The sequence below is a fragment of the Anabas testudineus genome, chromosome 7 (assembly GCF_900324465.2).
Source record: "Anabas testudineus chromosome 7, fAnaTes1.2, whole genome shotgun sequence".
Lineage (NCBI taxonomy): Eukaryota > Metazoa > Chordata > Actinopteri > Anabantiformes > Anabantidae > Anabas > Anabas testudineus.
Genome location: NC_046616.1, coordinates 5,937,044 through 5,958,616, shown reverse-complemented (window position 1 = coordinate 5,958,616; position 21,573 = coordinate 5,937,044). Strand labels below are relative to the sequence as shown.

At 37.8% G+C, this 21,573-nt stretch overlaps 1 protein-coding gene across 1 annotated transcript in view; it reads right to left on the bottom strand.

Moving 5' to 3' along the window:
• Positions 1 to 20,172, bottom strand: part of ctnnbl1 (catenin, beta like 1) — a 37,861-nt gene extending 17,689 nt beyond the window's left edge. The window contains exons 1-11 of the mRNA XM_026368606.1: positions 20,004 to 20,172; positions 18,853 to 19,095; positions 16,961 to 17,067; positions 16,587 to 16,726; positions 15,911 to 16,008; positions 14,590 to 14,683; positions 12,553 to 12,644; positions 12,069 to 12,141; positions 10,725 to 10,783; positions 10,021 to 10,169; positions 5,996 to 6,177 (exon numbers count right to left, since the gene is read on the bottom strand). Of these exons, the coding sequence (XP_026224391.1) occupies positions 5,996 to 6,177; positions 10,021 to 10,169; positions 10,725 to 10,783; positions 12,069 to 12,141; positions 12,553 to 12,644; positions 14,590 to 14,683; positions 15,911 to 16,008; positions 16,587 to 16,726; positions 16,961 to 17,067; positions 18,853 to 19,095; positions 20,004 to 20,033 (1,267 nt within the window). The 5' untranslated portion in view covers positions 20,034 to 20,172. The remainder of the gene's footprint in view (positions 1 to 5,995; positions 6,178 to 10,020; positions 10,170 to 10,724; positions 10,784 to 12,068; positions 12,142 to 12,552; positions 12,645 to 14,589; positions 14,684 to 15,910; positions 16,009 to 16,586; positions 16,727 to 16,960; positions 17,068 to 18,852; positions 19,096 to 20,003) is intronic.
• Positions 20,173 to 21,573: the final 1,401 nt, after the last annotated feature.

Below are 21,573 nucleotides of genomic sequence, written 5' to 3'. Positions count from 1 at the left end.
CACTGAAATACAATGCAAATTAAACTTAACTTATCTCCTTTAGAGTTGGGGATTGTTTTCCTGTATCCACTTTTCAGACTGACACATCTTAACTACAACCACTAAATTTAATCTCCAGAATATGAAGCATCTGACTTTTTATGAACTATTACTGTTATTGTGTCAATTGCACAATATTCTTTAAATGATCACCAAACCAAATTATTAATAAATAATCTTACTTAGATAAGGCCTGTTGAAAAAAATGTAATCAATAGATAAATCATTATATAATTAATATGATCAAACTTCATCTGTGAGTGATTTACATGTGACACACTGAATAAAGAATTTAAAAAAAGACTTCATTGTGTCACAGTAGAACTTCCTAAGAATACCTGTGAAAGTCCTTTACATCGTGTCATGGGAAGAGCACAGATAAAACTGTAAAATGCACTTCACACTTTGACCAACCAACTAATGAAATGTCAACTGATATGAAATATTTTAGTTAGCTCTGTGTGCACTAGCTATGCACAGTTAGGTTGAATACAAAGTCTCTCTCTTTTTTCCCCATTTAGACAACCATGTTTCCTGTGCACAATGACAAGGAGTCTAACTGCCATTTCCAAAAGGACACTACTTTATCAACTTCATTGGTAATTGATGTCACCACCTCCACACCCGGCCCAGGGGACTATTGATCGCTGGCTGTAGAATGTTTGCTCCAAAGAGTTTAAAACTAAACAGCAACCCATCTGTTGAAATTTGTGCACAAGTGGAGGAGGGATTACACTGTGGGTGCAAGATGGAGGGCAGGGCTGTGTAAAACATCGTCCTCTGCCTTTTCCCAAGATGTCTACATGTATTTCACTTACACAAGTTGCTTTACTCATCAATTAAATGAGTATTTAACAAAAAATACATAATAAACTACTACTAAGATGTCTCACAGAGATATGGCAGTTGTTTACTAATGGCAATAAATATGATGTTAACTTTAATTAGTCAAGCTAAATATACATGTGTTCCTTCTAGCCACATATTGCTTGATTTTTAAATACAGACAAATGACCCTTATTGGACTCTATGGCAACATATCATATAATAATTAGCTTAATGTAAAGCAGGGCTGAGCCAAGCAGCTCACTCTATATTTGAATCTTGTTATAAGAGCTGGTAGTGGCATCAAAGGTTGAGAGTTACTATGTATGAATATACGTACATGGCTCAGCTGGGAACATCTTGGCAGAGAAAATGAACAGCATAGATGATGATGATGTGATGTGCTGTTAGGTGCTGGTGGGTTTACAAGCTGGAATGGTTTGGTTGCTGTTGATTAATTTATCTGAATAACTTCAGGAATAGAGCTGTAGCCAGATATATATAAATAGAATTATTCATTCATTCACACATACACGCACCACAGGACCACAATCATAATTTTAAGTTATTGTTCCCAATAGCTACATGGTGTTAGCCTGTATCTAGCTTACCTAAAAACCAAAGTAGAAATGATTTAAATGGCAACCCCTCAGTTCACTGTGGCTTTTGTATAGTCCTCTGTTGCTTCATTTTTTAAAAGGAGCACAGAGCTGAGCACTTACTGCCTAAAGCCAAAGCAACTGTGGGTCGACCTGAGACAATAAATATATTCTTTCTAAAAACTAAAACTGCTCCACAGAGCTACATGATGGCTAAACAGTAGTATAAACAGTAGTTGGCACCTCCAAAGAGTAATACATGAAACTCTCACATCACCTTGTGCACCTGCAGCAGTAAGCAAATTCCCAGTTAACCCTTGCTCTAGGGATATTTGCATTTTGTTGACACTATGCATGTCCAGTTGCTAGCATTCACTCATTGTCCGCTAATAATTCACCATTTGCTTCATCTTTGCCTCAGGGGGTCCATAGCACTAAGTTAACATGCAAATAGCTCTGAGTGGCCTGCATTCAGTTACTGATTGACAGCTAAAGAAATTGCAGTGCAGTTAAAAACAACAAAGGAGAACAGAGAGGTGGCACATCACTGATAGACAGGTTGGGTCCAGACTAACTGTGCCGTTAAAAAAAATAAAAAAAAAAAGGAAACTGGGGCCAAATAATTAGCAGTACATCGTGAACAAGCTGCTGTCTGGTAAACTATTCATGTTAACAGCAATGTTAAACAAAGTTGAGTGCAACAAAACATATACAGCATACAATAGGCACCAAAACATTAAAAAAAGAAATTTTTAATGATGCACTCAAGTCTATGAGGTCCCCTGTACGAACGTCCACAGGGTTCCAGAGGTGAAAAGAGGCCAAAGTAGCTTTATGCTGTGCGCTATGCTTGGTATTATATTTCATGTGCTGTATAGTCCATGAAAGAAAAAGTGTTGGATTATCGGAAGACTGCAAGTACAACCTTGAACAAAGTACTGTAACACATTAGCTGCTTTTATCTCTTCTCTACAGCAATGATGACACAGGGAACATTTTTCACACAGCGCTTTGGGGCTCGATACTAAAAAATATTAAAGCTTTTATTGTAATGTCTTATTAATCATAGAGAATGTTGCAATTTTAGTTCACCACGATATGAAGAATTAACAAAGCCAAAAATTCTAAAAAGGTTGTATGAAAAGGTTTTAGGTATCATACTACTGCTGAGTGATACATTTCTTTTAAATGTTGTGCATGTCCTGAGAATAAGTTTAATGTCAACATTAAGAGTTCTGAAATAAAACCTTTAATCTATATCTAAACATGCTGCAGCATATTTGATTAAAGTATGAGTTTACAGAGATGGGACATGATTAATCCTTACCAGAGGAAGGACCAAACGTGCAGAAGATGTTAATTAGATGCGTCTTTACACAGGGATCTAACAGCAAATCTCTGCCTCTAAAATACACTAATAATAGGATTACACTGAATGACTGTGACAACACAGATTACAATCAAGCTTGAATAATGAAATTTTTTTTTTTTTTTAACTTTCAATATGCACCAAAGGCGCTCAGTGCTGGGAGGGGAGAGGATCAAATGAGAGTGCCATTTGATTCGTTGCTTTTGACTGAAAACTTTGATACAAGTTTCATCATTAAGACCACATAACCACGGTTCTCTATTACAGGCACTTAGCTAATCTCACATTCTGCTGTGGAGTCATGCTTTTGAAATGCATTAATATCAGAGGAGAGATACTGGTGATAAAGTAATGAGCTGATAAAATTCCATGGTTTATCTCTATAATGAAACTGCCATAATTTTGGGGAGGATGTGTGTTTTAATAAAGGCAATTCTTTTTTCTATTAAATCCCCTCCTTCCCCTTACTGTGTGCAACCAACAGAGCTGCAAAGCCACAAAATATGACCATTTCTTTCCTACTTACATATATACATCCACGTTTCTTTCTGCTCACATGCTTCACTCATTATCTGTTTTCGTAAATAGGGGTCGTGACAAGGTTTGTGCAGCAATCAAAACATATCAACAAAAAAGGCCTCTGTCCCCTCCCTCACCATCTTCCTTGTGTATCTCACTCCACTAAACAAACACCCACATGCACGCAGGCACACATACACACAAAGAAACGCTTTTCTGAGTTGGAGCAGGAGATGGAGCTAAGACTATTGTGCCTTGCCATGTAAATGAGTTGTTTACTTCTGTTCTCCCTCACACTCGCTCACATCATTAGCCACCTACATATAACAACCGGCTGCCACCAATTTCCATCATACAATCTCATTTCACTGGTAATGATAGAGTACATAAACCAATAAACTCAGAAAAAAGTAAATAAATAAAAAAGAGGTGAAAGGCAGTGTTCTGTCAAGAATATTCATGAGCAGAGAAATGTAAATTGTTGTTTGGATTTTTTCCCCCTTTCCAGTTTTTTCTATCCACTAACAATGTCTCTATTAATTGTGCCTTTCTGTATGCTAATGTGGCCTGGCAAGCCTTGGTCATTTGGGCTGTGTCAATTTCAGAAAGGATTTCATGGGGATCAATCATTGCATTGAGGTTTATGATAGAGAGAGCCACAAAAAGAACGTGTGAGAGAGAAAGCACTAAGCATAGGAGGACTGAGAGGTCTCTACTTCCTAATTACCTTTGTTTGAAGCAGCTGATAGTTAATTAATCTACAGAGTTATTGTGTTATTCTAGAGAACCACTTGATTCATGGCATTTTCAATTAGTTGGCTTATAAGGGAGGAGGGTTCACTCAATATGCCTTATATTATGACAGGCATCTCAATATGCCTACAGCTAATTGACAAAACAATGTGGACATAATGGGAAATCCCATACATATTGGATGGTAAAAGCAGTAAAAATTGTATTCTTAATATACCTTGCAGCCTTGCTGACTTGGTCGTAAAATCTGCTCACTTCAATCTGTAATAGTCTATATTATGTTTAATCAAATTTATTGCATATATATATATATATATATATATTTAGCATGTGGAAGGATCAGAAGTCCAAACTATTCTACATACATCAACATACTATAGATTTCAAAATACAGAAACTGCTTTCCAAAATTCACTAAAAGAATAGGTGGATTTCCCCCTAAATCTTTTTTTCAGTCTCTTAAGCGTGTGTCTGGCTTGTCGGGGGCCTTGACACACACAGGGGGGGAAAGGTTTAACTCCTAGGACGGGTTATCTTCCGTACTCTTCCTCCTGCTGCTCAGTGGAGGTCAAAGGTTAATTCATGCGGTCCCTGGTTGAGGCGGGACACAATGAAAAACAATTTGTTTTCCTCTGCACGACTAGGAAGCCCTGGCAGATGTTTCAAACTTAATTAATACAGACACAGAGAGAGGAAGGGTTTCAAATTTTGGATGCAGGTAAAGAGCTAAACGATGGACCAGGTTTCTGCCGCTTTCTCCTTTCAGTCTCTTAAATGTATTCTCTCCCCTGTTGCATGGACATCCTTTCATTCTCTCTCTCTGGCTCTTATTTGCACTTCCTATCTCTCACTCAGAGACAAGAGAGGTTTGAAAGCACAGGCAGGAAAATCAATCAAGATTGGATTGATAGTGTACACTGACAGGCCGAAGAGGCACCAAACCGTGATACATGAGCCGATTAGGATTCAGAGTGTCTGCTGGAAACAGGGGTTGAAGAAGGAAATTGCCCTGTCACAATTAGTATAATCACTTAAATTACTGCAGTAACAACTGCAGAAGTATATAGATTCTTTTATCTGACAGGTAACTAAAATTATTTGATTTCAGAACTAGTCCTAATACTAATCATCATTCACATCATCTGCAGGTTTCTTTGAGTAATGAGTTAAGATATGCTATATATGTGGGATTATATTGCTTTTGAAATGTGATTTCTGTTTCTGCATTGAATCTGTGAATGCTGCAGTGAACATTTACACTTGTGTGCTGGTGTGTCTATGTCGCTCTGCCATTACACTGTCAAAAAGCTATTCAGTGGTGGGGTTTCCACGGCACCGCCTTGAGCTTTTTCGCCATCATGTTTTGATGTACTACAAATGATGGTAACTCAAACTGAGCAGCTCCTGTTGTAACAGATGTTGAATAGCTTTTTCTTTTTCTGAAATGACTGCAAAGATGAAAAGAGAGAACATGTTGAAGGACATAGTCATATGTGATGCCTAAACTGTATCTACGGCATAGATTCAATATACAGAATTAGCTAGGAGAGATCTGAAAACGTAATTAACTTAAAGTCTTTAATTTTAATTTCAGCTATTTTCAGTCCTCCACAACTTCTACATAATACAGTCATGTATCTGTGGAATCCATTGATGTCAAATGTGTTATTACCAAAAAGGAAGCTAGTATCTTTTTACCCCAGTGGTTCGGTTTCCATTGGTTTGTCTCCTTTATCACCATTCTGGTACAGTAATTAAAACACAATAATGCATCTCACTAGAGCTTTAACTGCTTGCTGCCACGAGACAAACTACAGGTCAAAACAGACTGGTACACTTGCAGCTGATGGCAAGCCTTTGTGAAAAGCTCTTGCCCTAATTAGTGACTGACCTTCATGCTCCTTCTCTGAAGCACCCGTTTTCTTCATCTTCTTGGGCGTTTTCATGAAGAGTGGAAAGATGGTTCGCAAGCCCAGAATGTCCACAAACTTATGACAGTTATCTGCTCCCTCAGGTCCAATCATCCCATGGTCCAGGACCTTCAAAGCACTGGTTCGAGACATTTTCTTTTCCCTGCAGGCAAATGGAGTAATAAATACATAAAGCCGTTTCAAAGAAAATGCGCATGTCAAATGAAATGTTCTGAAAAACATTCTATTCTATGTTTTAATTTCTAACAGTATTTAAATTGTGTTTTAAATCGCCAGTGCTCTAGACCATTGAAACTGCATGTAAGTCTCACTGATTTACTGATTTTACATCAAGTAAAAGGTACGAGTCATTAAGGAGAACTTGTTGCACTTAACTATTTTCTTTTATATCCTGTCATAGATTTTTCTACTTATGGTGGCAAGAAAAAGTATGGTGGAATTTCACTGTTTTCTGCATTAATTTGTCATAAAACTGATCTTTATCTAAGTCAAGACTATTAACAAATATAATGTGCCTAAAATAATATAATGGTGTTAAATAATATTTAACACCAAAAAAAATTTCTGATCTTTCATGCCTTTATTGGGAACAACCATAAAAACCTCATATTCCTAAATCAATTTCAAGGTAGCAAATAAATTACCACGATAAGCACTACTACAGCAATAAAACTGAACATACATTCTGACAAACAAATAAGTTGCAATACAGATACTCATCTTGAACAAGTTGACATGATAAGCGGGATAAACAGCTTCCTACTCTGTCTACACCTCCAAACTCCACGCCTCCTTTTAGGAAATGTAGCTGTCTGTCATAGTGTCACTTCCTCCATTCCCACCAATGACAGATGACAGTGTTTATCTCAGAGGAGGGACACATATTTCAGGCAGTTGAGTCTAGTCTTCTAGACAGACACATTATGTATGATGGACGGCTGGAAAGGCCTGGAGGAGCGACAGACAGTGTACTTTCTGAAGGAAAACTAGGCAATTCAGCTCGTGGACAGCAGGTAGACTTAACTCGACATTGTGGTGTGAGCTATGCTGTCGTTAAACCAAAAAAGATCACAAGTTGATGGCAGTGGATCCAAGCATGACATCAGCAGGAGGGTTTGGATCAGAATAAGATGACACTGTCTCTATCCTAGATGGATCTTGATTGAGTTAACCTGTGTACATTCCAAGGTGACCAAAAAATGTCAAACTCAGCTTAAACCTATTTGAGCATATATCCAAAGATAAAATACTTAAATTATTAAATTAGCTACTATAGTACTTCATAAAGAATAGTGTTCTAATACATATCTGTAGAAATTGCAGTGGCGCATCACGCTTTCAGTTGTAGAGTCTGGTCTGACAAATATTTAGCTGTGCCATGAATTCATCAACAGACCAGATGTGAAATCTGTATGTAGCTGAAGATGCCTGGTAGGACTGAAATTGAGTTTTTTGATGGAAAACCAATAAATGTGTCTCAGTGCGTGAAGCTGATTTTTTTTTCTCTTAGATTTTGTTATTCTGCAGCTCTATGGTGTCTCGGTTAGACAGCAAGAGATGATCCGTCCTCAAAACTTTATTAAAACTGGTCCAATTGCTGAAATTGTTAAAGTGGTAAAATGTTGACAGATTTAAGACATGGGGATGCTGCTATAATACTACTACTACCTGGTTTTTCAGTCATTATCACTTACATTTTACATGATACTTTTATCTTTACTTTTTTTATTTACAACATTATTAAGTTTCACCTTCTTTCCCTCTTCTGTATCTCACACTGCTTCATCATTTGCTAAGTCTACTGTGTAATTTTTTAGTACCTGATAAGGGGTTTGATGGAGAATGACAATTAACTTTCAAAACCATAGTTTTATGGCCTCAACTAAACGAAATTCAGGTAGTCTTGTAGATAAAGCTAGTAAAAGTAGTTAGTAATTATGCTGTTGCCTAGGGTGTTGTTGAGAGCCTGATGGCCTGAGACTCATTTGGCAGACACTTTTATCCAAAGCGACTTACAAGGCAAAGGAAGGGTAAGCGTAAGGAGGTACTGCCAAAAGACCCCTATCCACAGTTGGGATTGGAACCCCAGTCTCCCACATGGAGGACCGCTACACTATCCAGTTGGTCCACCTGGTCCATCAGGATTAGGTGTAGGAGATTGTCAGTGTATTGTAGAATGGTCTTTATCTTTTTCTGAGCATGTTTCTCCACCACAGCCTCTACTGAGTCTAACCTCATTCCAGTCACTGAACAAGTTTTCTGCACCACTTTATCCAGCTGCCTTGCATCCTTCTGCTTTATGCTGCCCCCCCCAACAAACTGCAGCATAAAACATCACACTTGCTACTGTAGTTTGGTAAAACATTTGCAGCATCTTCCTGCAGATGTCTAATGACCTAAGCCACCGTCCTTTTTTTATATTGCACATCTGTGTGAAGTGACCAGTCCAACTTATTGTCCAGGTGCACACCTAGATATTTGTAGGCTGGCACCACTTAAATCTCCACGCCACAAATGCTGACTGGGTGAAGAGGGGATTTAGAACCTGCAAAAATCTACTACCATTTTCTTGTTTTAGAGGCATTTAGAAGGAGGCAGTTTCTGTGTCTCCAGTCACTTAAGGATTTTATCAGTCCTCTGTACTCTTCATTACCATTCCTCATACATGCAACATTTACAGTATCACCAGAGTACTTCTGAATGTGGCAACACTCAGAATTGTACATGGAAGTCTGCTGTGTGCATTGTGTACAGGAATGCAGCTAAAACAGTCCCCTGTGGAGCCCCAGAGCTGCTTAGAACTTTACCAGAGATGCAGTTTCCCGGCCTTTCTGTCAGGTAATCAGAATATGTATCGTAGACCTAGTTCACAAATGTGACTTTATTGCACAGCAATTGGTCCAAAAGAAATAAAGAGGCAAATTCACATTATTTTCACTCTGAAGAGGACTCCATTCCCCTTTAGTGTGAGTGAGAATATTTCAAGTAATATTTGGCCTGTTCTTGTAACTTTTTCTTTTCTCAGTTTTTCCTTTCTTTGCTTTTTTTGGTAAATGTAGATGATTTAACAGAAAAGGGCTTTTGCATTCCAATAATGAGATATTGATTTAAGCTTTAAATCTATGTGTCCAGTGATGTGATTATCCGTGCAAAGGTGCAGAAGCTGTGAAGGTTTCATAAACGCATGTAATGCATCTTTATGAGTTTTTAAGGTCACATATTGCCTTGCTGTGCTCTACCAACTGGTGACTGATTGAATAGATCAGACAGACGTGCTGTTCAGTCTAGCACGACACTCTGTTATGCTAGGAACACTTCCACCCTACTGTAGCTCTGCAGTACAATAAAGCAGGTTAATACTAAACTGGAAACACACAAATCAGCCTCAGAATCAAAAGCACATTCCTAACACTGTGTAGAATTAACTTAAGCCGCAAAAAAAACTCAAGGTCTCTGCATCAATGTGTCGATGCAGGGACCTTGGAGAACCTCTGAAGGTGTCCACTTGTGTCTGGCACCAAAATGTCAGCAGTACATGCCTTAAATCATGTCAGTTGTGAGGTGTGGTAGGTGGTATGTTTCAAAGTACCATCCACATGAATGCCAGAATCCTCACACGCATCAGTGAACCTTCCATGCTCATGACCCTGTCGCCCATTTGCGGATTGTCCTTCCGTGGACCACTTTTGGAAGGTACTGGCCAATGCATACCATGCACACCCCACAATACCTGCCATTTTGAAGATGCTCTGACAAGGACATTTTGCCATCACATTTTGTCCCTGGTCAAAGTCACTCAGGACCTTTCACTTCCTCACTAAGCTGCTATGCTGCAGCTTCAGAAGCGAATATAACTTTACCTAAAGCTCCAGTATGTACATTTTTCTAATTTTACTAGAAATATGCTTCTAAATATATATGTTAATGTAGGGAGGTGCTGAGCTTTTTGTGACCCAGACTTGATGAAATGTCTATACAGCCCCACCTGAGCATGAGATTCATCAGTTGAAGCCCCTCTCCTTTGAGGAAGCGGTCCCGATTGGAGGGCAACATGAGGCAGGAACACAGAGCATCAAAGAGGTTCTCCATCATTTCCTGTTCCTCGGCTGTGGAAGGATTGTGACGTTTAAACACCTGAAAGGGAAAGCAAGAGAAGAGAGCGCTGAATAGGGAGGTCATTACAAAGGAAGAACACTGTCATGCACAGGAAATTATTCAACACAATAACATTCTATTCAGTTTCTAAATAGCACAATTTCAGAATGTGGACAAAATGAGCCTCTTTAATGATGAAAAGGAATGAGCACACTGTGACAAGAAATACATGGTGGGACAATGCCACCAGCAACTGCCAAATTGTGGTCAGTGAAAGCTTTAATAGTTAATGTGGTGGGTTAAAAACTATAATTTGAATGTCTTTTTCTGGCCAGCTGGGTGCACAGGATGCTGAGAATCACAAATTAATCTATTGTTATGTGAATTTAAAAAGATTATAAAATTTGTCTGTGGGTTAGAGTAGAGCCAGAGGTTGAAGCAGTGTTACAAAGTATAGTGTTTATGCTAAATCCTGGGTCTAAACACACTACTGAGACATTACTAAGATTTACACGTAGGAACCTGAAATGAATGATGTGCTAATAAGAAGGGCGGTGGTAGAGCAAACTCAAAATAGTAAAAGTGACATCTTACAGATAATTGCTGCAGTAACACGTCTATGCCATCCATCTCACCCAATAGTTCCCTTGTACCTGTGAAAAAGAGAAATCAAGAGGGACAAAGTTGGAGAAATAAATATGGATGAACAAGACAATAGTGAGATGAGAGAGATTAAATTGAGAGTGCAGAAAAATATAAAAACAGACATTTAAGGAGTGAGAGGGAAGACAGAAAAGATAAACTGACTGAGATAAAGGTTTAAGTTTGCAGAAAGCAGGAGCGAAAAGGACAAAAATTCAAAGTAGTTAACACCCAGAGAGACAAATGGAGAAAAATAAAAGCACAGAAAAGAATCATGTATATGGTCATTATTTATTGAATATTGACATATTGTGTCAATAATAAAAAAAAGTTACGCTGTGAGATTCTGCTTCTTAGTGGCCCCAGATGGAAGTGAGGGAGAAATATAAATTTAACTATTTCAACAGCCAGTAATCCTGATAGCTGACATCAGGAATGTTACCAAGAAAACGGGGTGAATCCGTTAATTAATAGAGATGAGATGCTCTTTTTATTTGCATCATCAGGTATTTTACATATAAAACTTTCACTTTGGTGTTTTAAGTCAAACTTGACTGAAAGAAGCGATAACTATTTTCAAACTACAAAAAAAAAAAAAGTAATTTTCCTAATAGCAGTCTTGTGATTTGCTTTATTCTTACTTCAAGACACTGACAGTATCATAATATGGAACATTATTCATGACAGCACATTTTCATTGTTTTGTGAAAAATAACAGTTCTTTTCAATTTAATTTTGTATTTGAAGGGCAGGATGGAGAGAATGAATGAAGACAGCACCAGTGAAAAGGAGGAGAAACAGTGTTTAAAAAAAAAAGAAGACGACAATGACTCCCACAGAATATCAATATGGTTTATATCATTAATGAGAACCTGTCCAAGGACTCAATATTTCTGCAACTACCTGAGGCTTTACAGGGTCTTAGTGAGTGGGGGGTGGGGTGCAGAAGACAGCAAATAGGCAAGGTGGGAGGAAAATAAGAGATAAAATGTAGACAATGAAAGAGGAGTGGGAGAAAAAAGGGAAAATGGAAGTGAAACAGAAAACATTAAAAGGTAACATAAAGTCAATAAATGGACAAAAATGTGATTAAAAATAAAGAAAAGAAAAAGCAAACCATAAAATACAGACCAAAACAAAAGGAAGTGAAATAACAATGGATAAATTTAATGGATAAATGATGACAGAGGTAGAGAAAATTAATGACAGAATGAGACAAAAAGAACAGTAGCAATCAAAGAAGAATACAGTATTCTGTTTGACAAACCCAAAAACCATTTACTGAAACACACTTACCGTCATTGTTTTGCAGCAAGATAGCCAGGATTTCACTGCAGTACAGCTTATTAGCATCAAATGGCATCTTTGCCTGAGAGGGAGGGAGGAAAAAGGCACAAAGTTTTTTATATAACCACATAACCATCAGGAGTAACGTCAACTATGTACAAAAAAGAAGAAAAAGAAGACTGCAGTATAATACAACCTGCAATTAGTGAAACAGAAAGTTTTGGTGAAGCTGAAGACAATAAGTAAGAATTATTATCTTAATTCATTCATCTAGATTATTTTTTTTTATCATGACCTTGTTTGGTCTATGTGACATCAGAAAGTTGATGGAATTTTTGTTTTTTTTTTACCTAAAAACATTTTAAAACTTAAAAATATTTAATTTATTATCAATTTGGGACGAGAAAGACTGAAATGTTTCACATTTCAGAACCCTGAACAAATTTAGAGGTAATTGAAAGGTTAGTTAGCCAATCCTCTGCCACATTCTTACCTTGATTCTCTTGAGCAGCCACTGAATGAGTCCCTGCTGGGCTGCCTCAGTGCACATGCCTGGTCTGAACTCGGCCATATTTTCTATGATAGCTGAGGAGTAATAGACATGCAAAAATCAAAAATCTGAATTAACTCAGGCATTGTTTATCTTCATAAAACCATGACTTGAAGAAATGACCAAAGAACCCTATTGGGCCACTGATGTTGTGGACACATGTAGCCATCCCCAACCCTTTTCCTTCTCCCACCCGGAGGCACAAAAGTACAGATGTTGCTTTCATTTAAGTTTGTGACTAAGAGTAATGAGGATTTAATAAACCAAAGAGAGTTTATAGTCCGGTCTTACAGTTACAGTACAGCCTAACACATTTTTAGGTCTCAGTTGGTGTGTGGTATTTAATGAAAAGCCATTCTACCAGTCACAAGTCAATATATACAGAAGTTATGCAAACATATTTTGAAGCAGAAGAACTTGGGAATATGACAGCCATCTTTTTATAGAGTTTGTCTGAGTTCTGCCCCAGCTTCTTCCAATATTACCATTAGAAAGCACTCTCTGCCATATGATATCTCTATCAGAGCAGACTGCAGCAGAAGGGGACAGAGGGAGTAGAAAAAAATAAATTGTGGGGTGGTAATAAAAGAGGGAAACTAAAGGGAAGGGAGGGATAGAGGTAGGACGCCAAATATGAGGGGTGGAAAGCTTAGGGATTGAGGGATCCAAGGAGTGTTGGAATGAAGAACATAAAAAACTGCAGAAAAAAAATGAGAGAGAATTAAAAAGACATGACAAAAAAAACAAAAACAAAAGATCAACATCTGGAGAGAGTGGCTGCACATGAAAGAGAGAAATGTTGAGAGAAAGAAACTGTGGAAGTGATGAAGAGGGTGCTGAGGGAGAGGGAGGAAAGGCCTTTATCAGTGATTCAAACAGAGCAGACAGACAGCATCCTGGAGGACAGCAGGCTCAGAGCAGAGAGCAGCCAAGGCAGACAAAAGGCTTATTCAAGCTTGGAGAACTCCCTTGATAACACACAGACACACACACAAACTTGTATAGAAGATGCACAAGGACTGCTCCCTTGATATAACCGACACAAACACACAGAGTCAAACGCACACACAAACGCACACACACCTAAACAGCCCCCCCGACACCCGGCCTCAATCTGGCAACAAAGAAAAAAAATCATCTTAGTAGACTCATTCAACACAAAAAACGCTGAGAGGGAGAAAAGTCTGATTCATGTGAGGCTAAATACAGAGAGCATGGCTTCACAAACTCTCTGCTGAACCATGCCCTCTCCTTGACCTTGAGTCTATATTTAAAGCTGTCAAACCTACGCTGCAAACAATTATTCCAGCTCTTAATAATCTGCATACTTGACACATAACTGCTTCCTCTTTTTCAAATTATGAGACACTGACAGTTTCCTTTTGCTGTCACTGGACAAAATCTAGGACACTTGGCAGCAGAGGGGCACACAGCTTAAGCATAAGGAATACAAATAAAGTTAAGCTATGCCCCTATGTGTAATGTCAAATGCAAGTGTGCGAGGACACCCTGACAATGTAATGGCAAGCTCATCCACACCTTAAAGACACCGCTCACTCTGGATGAATACGTCATGTTTCAGTAGACAATCGTAGAAATTACCATGTTTTCCATGATGATACATGCCTTCAGCTGAGTTACCACCATGGAAACAGGGTTTTCTAATGATCAGTTATCCTTTTAAATCATTAAACTTGCATTAGCAAACAGCGCTAATGTTTGCTGATAATAGGCCTCTGTACATTTATGTAAATATTCCTTTAAAAGCAGTCGTTTCCATCTACAGTAGTCATTTACAATGTCTTTATGATCAATCTGACGTCACAAAATCTTTTTTTTTTCCTTTGAAAAACACTCATTTTTTGTGACTCCGAATCTGAATCGTAGTAAACATATTGTACAGAGGACACACAACAGTTTGTTTGAGCATGAAGACTAGGTGGAGCATCACTGTTAAGGCCTTGGTGTACATCTCCTTACCCAGTGTGTTATAGATGCCGTCAGCCTCCTCTTTCACCTGTTCATCCAGCCTCTCCATGTTCTGGACCAACAGGGCCACAACCTGACCCTCCAACTACAGGCATAGGGAGATAGTGAAGAAGGGAGTTAATACTGTATTATGCTAAATTTATCTATAAAGCTTCACACATAAACTGCAAATATCTTAAAACTCACTTCAAATGACATTTACATAACATACACGACCCAAAAGCACATTTTTCCTTTCCAATTATGACCATTGTTTGGGTATGTGGTTAAGAACACAATTCTGAACAGATTTCCATCATTACTGCAATGTTTCATATCTGTATTATTAAAAAAAAACAAAAAACAAAACAAATCTTACATTATCAGCTGAATCCTTATCCTTTCACTCTGCAACATGTGATGTTTAAGAATAAAACTCATTTCACAAAAAGAAAAAACTTTTGAAAACTGCAGAGGAATGGAAGAATGACAGAGTGGAGATTCACTTTTAAGCCTCAGTCTTGGCAGAGGAAATTCAGTTCCTGTCTGAGCTTCTCTGAACACGTCCAAGTGTTATCACTCATGTCAAAATTGGAGACTCATAACCGAACAGAGCTCGCAGGCTGCTGACTGGCTGGACAAAAGTACAATTATAGATGAAAGGAGATGGACAGTCAACACAGATTTGTGATCACCAGAGACTGTTGTGGATCATTTTGATTCATCTTATCAAGGATACCACCTGGCCTTCTGGCAAAAAAAAGAGAGACAGAAAAGCTGGATGCATTAAAGCAAAGAGGAGAGAAAAATGGGTTCAACCAACCCTCGCTGCCCTGAAACTTGTTCCTTCTAAGCTGCTGTAAAGGAGAGTGTGGTTTATGGATGCTTCATTGCATGGTAAATGAACTGCATTTATGTAACGCCTTTATCCTGAGAGTGCTTCAAAGTCACCTAAGCCACAGTCAAACCACTGTCACATCACAAGCTTTTTCTCATACAAACAAATACAAGTCTTTGTTACTATGAGATAATAAGCAGCCACCTAGCCAACAAAAAAAGCTCTTCAAAATGGTTCAGAGAAAGTGTGTTAAGGCATTATTCCTTTTTTTTTTTTTTTACTAGTAAAGCACCATTTAAATCAACAACATAATATGCTTAAATGGGGAATAAATCAAATACCATGCTATTTCTTTCCACTACAATGTCAGAAGTATGCTGAAGAAAAACAGCATTTTGTTCTTATCCTGAAGGATGTGTTTGTAGATCTCTTGCTTTACATGTTAACTTTGACTTCTCAATAGCATTAAAGACTGATGTAAATTCCTGAACTTACCAGAGCATCTATGAGCACCTCAGCACCCTCCTCGCTCTCATGGAGTGTGTCAATATCAGTCAGCTCCTGCAGAAGGTCCACCACTGCTATGGCGACATGTGATTCAAGCTAAGGACACTGAACTTGAGTTAATGAGTTGGTGGGAGCTTGACATGAGGTTTCTTATCCTCGCTGTCTTCAGTTTCTTTTTTATGTTTTCATGTGTACTTGCACTAAAATAATTATATCATAATTTAGTCAAAACTGTATATGAAGTACAGGACTTTAATTGTTTTTTTTTTCAGAGTACAACAATCTTATAAGTTTATTGCAAGTCACACAATGTGACGTAGATCTAATAAATATCTACTGAATTGCAGGCTACAACATTTGAGATTAAATCTCAGCATGCGTGATATGTCTGCACCGCTGCCGTTGTAAACAGTGAGGTCTCCTGTCGAGTTGATCAGTGCATCATTTCATGAGTCATGTGTACTGGATTCAATTAGATTGTACAGGTATACCTAATAAAGTGGCCAACAAGTGTACAATGCTTGTTACTAGGCTCAATTCAGCAGCATTTTCATAGAATGTGCTGACAAAAACACATTCTATAACTAGACCTATCATTTAAAGACCAATGCAAAATTATAAATGAAGGTAGGCAGTGTGAACCAATCCATACGTGAAAGGATATCAGTATTTTCATGACTGAGGAGGCCCAGCAGTGAGTTGACGGCATTAAGCTCCACCAGCAGGTGGTAGAGGTCTGGCATTGTGGCAATCACATGCATCTCCTGGATAATGTCATTTAGATCCAGCTCTGACTCCATAAACCTAATTTAAAAAGCAAAAATGGGTTAGCTCTCATTGTTATTACCACTATCCTCATAGTGCAGTTATTAGTTTTACACAAGTTCTGTCACAAACTAAGATGCCTTTTTATTGCACTCATTTGAGAAGAACTATAATAAGCAATTTACACACAGTTTAGCAATTATTAAAAAAAAGAGAGATGCAGAGATTTTACTTTAACAGACAAACAAAGTGGACTGTCATTAATGATCTTACTTATCTGGATTATCTGGAAACTTAATCCTCAGTTCCTGATTTTTGTATGATCTTTTCTCAAAGGTCAGGATCATTTTCTTCACCGAACTCTCATCCACTGGCTCTGCCTGTTTGATTAGCAGAGGGGGAGGGAAAAGGGAGGAAAGAAGAAATACAGAGAAAGAAAAAAGCCTTTTATTGAGGCAACTGTTGAAAAAATGACAAATAGGCCTGAGGGTCACTCTAATTATGTGAGCAGAGCAGAGTGACCAGAAGGTTTCGACAATCAAAAGGAATGAGTGCATTTCACTGGAAAGCGAATGTGTCTGACCTCCTGACAGCTTAAAAGCCTGTGAAGTGTTGGACAGATAATGACAGGTTATGAAATTATAATTGGCTCACGTTATGGAACAGTGCAGCACTTTGCTCTGAGTGGGTCTTGCCACTGAATATTTGAAAAGGTGTGGGATAATAAGTGGATTCTTGATGTGCAGTATTCTAATGCAAACATAATAAGGTGACACTGGTACTGGCCAGTTCTATTTTAAACAAGAAACAACCATGCAGAAAGATGCACTTCAGATTGTGTTTCTGTTGAAGAAACCAGCCTTTTTTATGTTTCACTTTCTTGACTGACATGTCATCTGCATCCAAAAATTGCCTTTATTTAGCTGAATCCATTTACTGTTGTAGCAGGGAACAGGCAACCACCACTACAGCTACACTTAAAATTGTAGCTAATTTGCAGTCATATTGGGTTTTACTTTTCAGCCTAGCACACAAGCAATGTTATATGAAAGTTTCTTTGGTCTTCCAGAGCTTGTCTTGACATCCAGTTTCCCCCTTAACTGCAATTTCTTAATGACATTTCAGACAGTGGATATTTCAAGCTGGAAGCACTTTTTATATCTTGTTATACACTCCCTGCTTTGTAGGCATCAATTAGCTTCAATTTTAGACTCTCTGTCAGTTCATAGGAGGCCATGGTTACCATGAGGTTTGAAGAGTTGGAGAATTTATCAGCTGTGGAACTACTATCAGCTAACAATTCCCAATGGCAACTGAGCTGTCTTAAAAGGCCTAACAAGTCAATTAAAGCCTAAAATGTTAATGACGTTCTGGTATTTTATAAGTCAAAAAGCATTTGTACATGCCAAAATAACTAATTACAATATATATTTTTTATTTTTTTAATGTGTGCAATAAAATAATAAAACTACAAGAGCACAAAGCAAAGGCTCACAGGTTATATTTTAGAAATTAACCCAGGGGTGCCTAAACCTTTTCCATAGTGCAGTATCCAGAGAACCAAGTCAATTTAAAACTGTCAGTTTATTCAAGAGGTTAATGGTAGTCTTAAATCCTAACATATAATTCTGCGTGGATCAGCACCACTATTCAAAATGGATGTATCATATGGTACAGCCATAATGTACTTCAGTTCATTATGTAATTCTCTCCATAACAAGAAACTTGTGACCAGAAGGACCAGTTTAATCACTGTATGACAATAAAGAAACTTAGATTCTGACTCTTTTCTTCCATGCTCTTCCATACCTGTAGGCTACTTGTTTTCTGCTTAAAATGATAAACAGAAGCTCACGTCAACTGTCGCTAACTAATGTTAAATCAGTGAACAAGTAGTGGATAATAGGTGACAAGTCTCAGAAGTTCTGGAAACCTACCCTTGGAGATATCGTGCCTCTACACTATATTGATATTATTACACATTAATGATGTCTACATTTTTCTTTTCATTTTTCTGTCTGAAGTGAACAATGCCTACAAACTCAAAAATTAAATAAGTAGTAGCACAAACAAAAACATAATAAATTGAATACAGAATAATAAAAGAAAGTTATCGTCAGTATATGTAACAATTCTACAGTAATTACAGTGCAACATTTCCCCACCTCAGGTTCTTCTTCATCCTGGTCCATGAGTTTCTCCAGGATGTTCTTTTTGTCCCCAGTCAGCTCATCTGTGTCCCTCATCTCAATCCCTCCTTCGAATCCTACTCCCCCTGGTCCTGCCTCCTGATATCTAGCAGCCTCCCTGACACTCTGTCCTTTCTGCTGCTTCCCTCTTCGGGAGTCTTCCTCTCCTCCTGCTGCCCCACCATCCTCCTCCCTAGGACGCTTTGCTCCTCTATCTGGCTGCAAAATGAAAAAAAACATAATAAAAATAAAAACAATAATGATGTGCACAGGTAAACATTTTGACATTTTTGTGGAAAGAAATAAGTAGAGATATGTAATAAAATGCAAGTGGTATATCACAAACATGTTAGATCAGTGAGAATCTGACAAATGCTAATTCAGAAACTCAGTGAATCAAAAACTTTCTTGAGCAATTCTGTTCTCAATTTCTGTTTTTTGCTTTTCACATAAGTAACAACTCTACACAGCACAGGTTGCAAAAATATGAACTGTAAAAATTACAAAGAGCAGCAACAAGATATTTGAACTAATGCAACCTGAAATTCCGATCATTTGTTTTACACATTTTTGTGCCGAATTTGCCAACAAATACTTGCAATTGTAAAAAACACTATTTTCATATGCTATGAGGTGTGTTTGTCCGGTTTGATAAACAGAATTGCTTCATTTTGAACATTTTTTAAGGGAAGCTGGTTTACAAGACTAGCAAAACAATATCTCCTAAGATCCAGATTATACATGTTTCATTTCGTAAAACGATCTTAAGCAGTAATAATTAGCATATCTCTGCGTTAATGTTGCAGCTCTGTCTTTACTCGAGGCAGCAAAATAGAATAACAACATAGCAGGCTGTCCAACTAGCTCGCTAAATGCTAATGCTATCTGCTAAGTTGTTATTTTGTCATGCATAGGCTTAATAAGGGTAACATAATGCGGTTCACTGGCAGTAAACGAAGCTAAGACAAACAGATACAACAAACTAAGTAACGAATAGATAAATTAAATCCTGCTTATCAACGTTCATGAGTAACTGCTAGCAATGCTACCGCATGCAGTCCAATGAATGAGTTAAAGTTAGCAAAGTTAGACTTCTCCAGTACTGATAAACAGAATAAAATGGCTACCTGATAGTTTAGGAGCTCTCCAACGTCCATTTGTCCGGGTTAGTAGCCGCAACCGTAGCACCGTTTTGTAAAGTTTAGCAGATAAAAGCCTGTAAATTAACCAGTTAGCAAGCTATTAGGCTAACAACAACCTTCCTACATACACTTGCCTGCCGTAAAACGATGTCATAGTCGTAACAACACACTGTCGTAAACCCTAGGCGCTATCCAGCGTTACCTACCGACATTAATAGAAGGCATTGTAGCGATGTAATCTTATTTTATAATCACCTGGGCTATAAAACAAATAAAATTCAGTACAAACATTAGCTTCACAGAGCACTAACTTCTTGTCTATAGCTGATTACAGTATGTGGGAGGGTTGCAACAGTTGGAACTGCGTCTGATTGTTATTCTTCCATCCAGAAATGTGCTAAAATTATGAATCTCATTTTGTGCATGTCACTTTCCCCCTCTCCCTACCAGGAAGACAACATCATTTTGCTTCTGCAGTTATTCCGGAGTCAAAAAGATGTTTTGGGAGTATTTGTGAGAGGCAAGAGAGAATAAGAGAGTTTTATCATTGGTGGTGGGTGTAAGGACAGCAACAACACATTTTAACTGCCCCCATATAAAATAAAAATATTACTCCTGGATTAACCTTATAGATAAAGAAATGGTAATGTTCTTTCAAAACGGCAGCAGGTTATTAATCTTCTTTTACACAATGCTGTGCTATGTGGATTTCTTTGTTTAAAAGTCAGGAGATACTGTATAATGTATGTTTTCATAATTACATTAGTAATTTCTATCCTGTCTGACACTGACTCACATACCTATAACATGCATGCATAGGGAAGGCCTTCTCTATGCAATTCTTAAAATGTGGAAAATGAGAAACCAGTATGCCTAACGGCAAAGCACGCATTCATTTACAGAAATTATTATACAAAATGCTAGAGTGTGCCCACATGACACTCGTGGCACATTTGAAGACTGTTAATGTAATGCCACGTAAGTTGTATAAGAGTTGTAGTAAAAATTTTAAATGCCAGCTTTGTAAAAATACAGCTTTCAAGGTGATCTATATGTACATACACATATGTGTACATATATCTGTATACACATGTTGTGCATATGTGTACACAGCACCTGCATATACATATACGTTTGTACATACAGACAGTCTAGGTAAAGTGTATTATTCTTCAGTCTAACTTTATGTTTTTATCGACTCATAATTTGTGTCTAACTTGTACCTTGTCATTGTTTTCCATGTGTTAAGTGCTTGGTGTAATGGCTACTCCCTTTGAGATTATTATTTATTATGTAGAGCATCCAAACTGCATCAAACAGCACAGGTTGATGTTATTCTGTTCACTCCACAGCTGACATTATAAATCCCCCAAAATACTACAACATTCTGAAATGGACAAATCTGCAAAGTCAGTGCTTTAAAATATAAGTGCAGGCAAATTACTAATAGGCTGAACCATTCATTACTAATGGAGCTTAGCAAAACCATGATTTTTATCCAGCAGAATCCTTTGGGCTCCATCACCAATCTGGAAATAATCTCCCTTAATGAAAC